Here is a 3,258-nt window from a genome sequence, read left to right on the forward strand (position 1 = left end):
GGCACATAGATCTCCTGTGTCTGTGGGTGTGATCTATCTGGAACACAGAAAGCATGTACCATTTTATGTACTTTAATCCAACTACATCCGGGTATCTTTTGTATTCTCTTATTTTTCATACATCTCCTCACCTTTTGAACCTTGTCCCATCTGCCCATGTCAGCATAGATGTTTGATAGAAGATCAAAAGCTTAAGTGTCTTACTGATCCATCTCAAAAAGGAGAGTTATCGTAAATACCCCTAACCTCGTATTCTTATGTGATCTATAGGAACCAAGCAAACACATCCACGTAACTGCCATAGGGTTAATTGGCATTTTGATAATAAAGTTTAGAGTTTCCTCAAGATAGCCAGCATGGCCAAGCAGGTCAACCATGCATGCATAATGATGAATTGTAGGACTAATCCAAATAAGAGTCAATCATGCCATTGAAGCATTTGCAGCCCTCATCTAGTAAACCTACATTATTGCATGCAAATAAAACACAGGCAAAGATTCCATGGTTAGAGTGTATTCCAGAGTGCTTCCTTAGTTCAAAGACTTTGAAAACATCCTTGCAATTTGCAAAATCCATTTGTGCAAATCCTGCAGTCATTGTATCCCACGAGACCACATCATCAAACAATTCATTGGCCTTGTTATGCTTCCACATTTTGCATACATATCTAACATGGCATTTGCAACTACATCATCTGAGCATTATCCATTTTCAATGATACTTTGATCGATGTCATACCTTGTTCCAAAGCTCCCATTTTGGAACATGCTGGCAGGATGGTGCCAAAAGTTGTGCAGTTTGGTTTTATGCCTGCCAATTGCATTTGCTCAAAAGTTTCCAAGCCCTCTTCAACAAGGCCATTTTGTGCATATCCTAAAATAGTTGCTGCCCATAAGACCACATCTCGTTGAGAAATTTTGTCATGCCTTTTTTATACTCCCACATTTTGTGTACATGTCTACTAGGGAACTCACAACTACAACATCCAATAGAAATCCACTTTAAATATTTGAACCTGCAAATTGCATTTTCTTAAATTCCTCCAAGCCATATTCAATAAATCCATTTTGAACATAGCCTGCAACCATCACATTCCATGACACGCCATCTGGTTGAGGCATTTCTTTAAAATGATTCAGAGCCTCATTAAAAATACCATTTTGTACATATCCTGCAATCATAACATTCCATGAGACCATATTATTTTGGGGCATTTCTTTGAAAAGATTCAAAGCCTCCTCAAGAATTCCATTTTGCTCATATCCTGCAATCATAGCATTCCAAGAAATGGCATTTCTTTGAGAAATTTTGTTGAACAGTTGACGTGCCTTGTGTATACTCCCACATTTTGCATACATGTCTACCAGGGCACTTTCAACTAAAGCATTGGACAAAAATCCAAATTTGATTATGCTTTGATAGATATCCAATCCCTTTTCCAAAACTCCTAATTTGATTTTCTTCGTATATGCAGATCTCTCTCATGGCAAAGGAATTACAATTATACCATGTAAGGGTTTTCTACGACTACATGGACCGTAAATAACAAGGAAATAACTATAGAGATGAAGGTTCTTTAGACTCAAAGAAATGACATTTCTCAAAGAAAAGCAGAGATTAATCAAGGCCACAAAATTGTAGCTTTGCTTTAGGAATAAATACATAGGAGGTGCTTGTTAGAATAAGGGATGCTATTGGTTAATTAATGTATATGACAATATATTTTAATCATTCTCCCACTTCTCAGTGATTCAGAGGTTTGCAACTAAATAATATATAGAATTGGTTGACACAAGAATTCACTTTCTAATTTCAATGGCATACAACAAAGATAATTTATCTTGCAGATAATCACTTGGATTCAATAATTGACTCATGTACAAGACATTTTATTTTGGTATTAGAGTATCTATAAACTGAAAAATTATAGTCATGCAACATTCACCTATACACTATAAACATTGCTTATATCTTTATAATTTATAAAGTGTAAATGTGTTGTGCCGATGCTATGGTGGATTGGCATTGAACGGTATATTTTCTTAGCATGAGTAAAGCATTTGTCACACCTAATTATAACTTTATAGATAATCCTATTGACTTGATTAATATTTTTTCCCTTGATTTCCATCGAAAGCCAAGATTAACTAGTTGCATTTCAGCATCTTGTTAGCATTGTTTTTTTCAAAATAGTGTCTCATTTGAAGATTTTCTATAGTTGACGGTTGTCATATCAAAATGAGTAATAATTTTTACTATCATATAATTGAAATTACATATCATTTTTTTTTATAATTTTTTTAAAGGTATAGCTTATTTTATGTATATTCTCAAGCAAAATATGACTCCGTTTTACCCTTTAGAAAGATACAAATATACCAACAGTTGGAAGAATTAATGAAAATTCAACCTCTGCATTAGAGGGCAGCTCCTGATATGATTTACAATGAATTAATTGTACAATTGATATAGTAACACTTTTAACCAGAAAGTATTGAAAAGGCTTCATCATTTATCCATCAATACAAATAAACGCCTAAATTTTTCTAAAAGAATTTTAAGAGGGGAGCTCATAGACTCTGATTTATAACATATTTGCTGCATACATTCTAAACAAAATGGGGACTCAGCAAGAGAAACTAATAGCTCAATCGAGACTCTCTCATACCTCATAGGGCAAGGGGGATCAAGTAGATCAACACCATGTGAGTCATCCAACAACTTATAATAAATATAAACTAAGGAGAAATGCAAAGATGACTGATTACTAGATTATATCATGTTGACATAACAACCTAAGAAAGATTATGAATCCCAGAATGCACAAATTCAAAGATAACACAACATTCCATTAATAGTCAACCATTGTATCATTCCCACAATTCGTATCAAAAAAATTTCTATTGTCTCAAAAATCATAGTTTCAGAACCTATTCAAAGGCAAGCTTTTCATCTTAAATAGCCACCAGGCCATAGTTTTTACATGATTAACAAATAACATTTACTATTAGTTCGGTGAAAGAAACCATTAAAATAACATAAAAGAAAACTAAACTAAGAGCCACTGAAGGGCCGACATTTCATTGTAGAACAACTAAGCATCCACCAGAACTGAGGAAGTTACGGGCTTGTCCTACTTTGTCGTGGATCCACGCCATTGTAGGTGTGCTGCCAAAAAGTTCAGGATAACTTGGAAATAAGGCAGGCCAATGTGTATGATCCTCTGCTTCCACACTTCTTTGTCCATATTCACCTGTG

At 34.5% G+C, this 3,258-nt stretch overlaps 1 protein-coding gene across 1 annotated transcript; it reads right to left on the minus strand.

Annotated features, from left to right (window-relative positions):
- Positions 1 to 402: 402 nt before the first annotated feature.
- Positions 403 to 1,358, minus strand: LOC131858113 (pentatricopeptide repeat-containing protein At2g35030, mitochondrial-like). Its single transcript, XM_059211113.1, has 3 exons — positions 1,016 to 1,358; positions 739 to 885; positions 403 to 587 (listed from the first exon to the last, which is right to left on the minus strand). The coding sequence occupies exons 1-3, from the start codon at positions 1,356 to 1,358 to the stop codon at positions 403 to 405; spliced, it is 675 nt and encodes a 224-aa protein (XP_059067096.1).
- Between the last annotated feature and the right edge of the window lie 1,900 nt (positions 1,359 to 3,258).

The sequence above is a fragment of the Cryptomeria japonica genome, chromosome 1 (assembly GCF_030272615.1).
Source record: "Cryptomeria japonica chromosome 1, Sugi_1.0, whole genome shotgun sequence".
In the NCBI taxonomy this organism is placed as follows: Eukaryota; Viridiplantae; Streptophyta; class Pinopsida; order Cupressales; family Cupressaceae; genus Cryptomeria; species Cryptomeria japonica.

What these genes read in the sequence shown, in the direction of transcription:
- LOC131858113 (XM_059211113.1), bottom strand. Translation starts at nt 1,358, where the DNA reads ATGTATGCAAAATGTGGGAGTATACACAAGGCACGTCAACTGTTCAAC. An exon ending in TAAGAAAATGCAATTTGCAG is followed by an intron (nt 886 to 1,015) that starts GTTCAAATATTT and finishes TCTTATGGGCAG; the next exon opens with CAACTATTTTAGGATATGCA. An exon ending in AATGGGAGCTTTGGAACAAG is followed by an intron (nt 588 to 738) that starts GTATGACATCGA and finishes CAATGACTGCAG; the next exon opens with GATTTGCACAAATGGATTTT.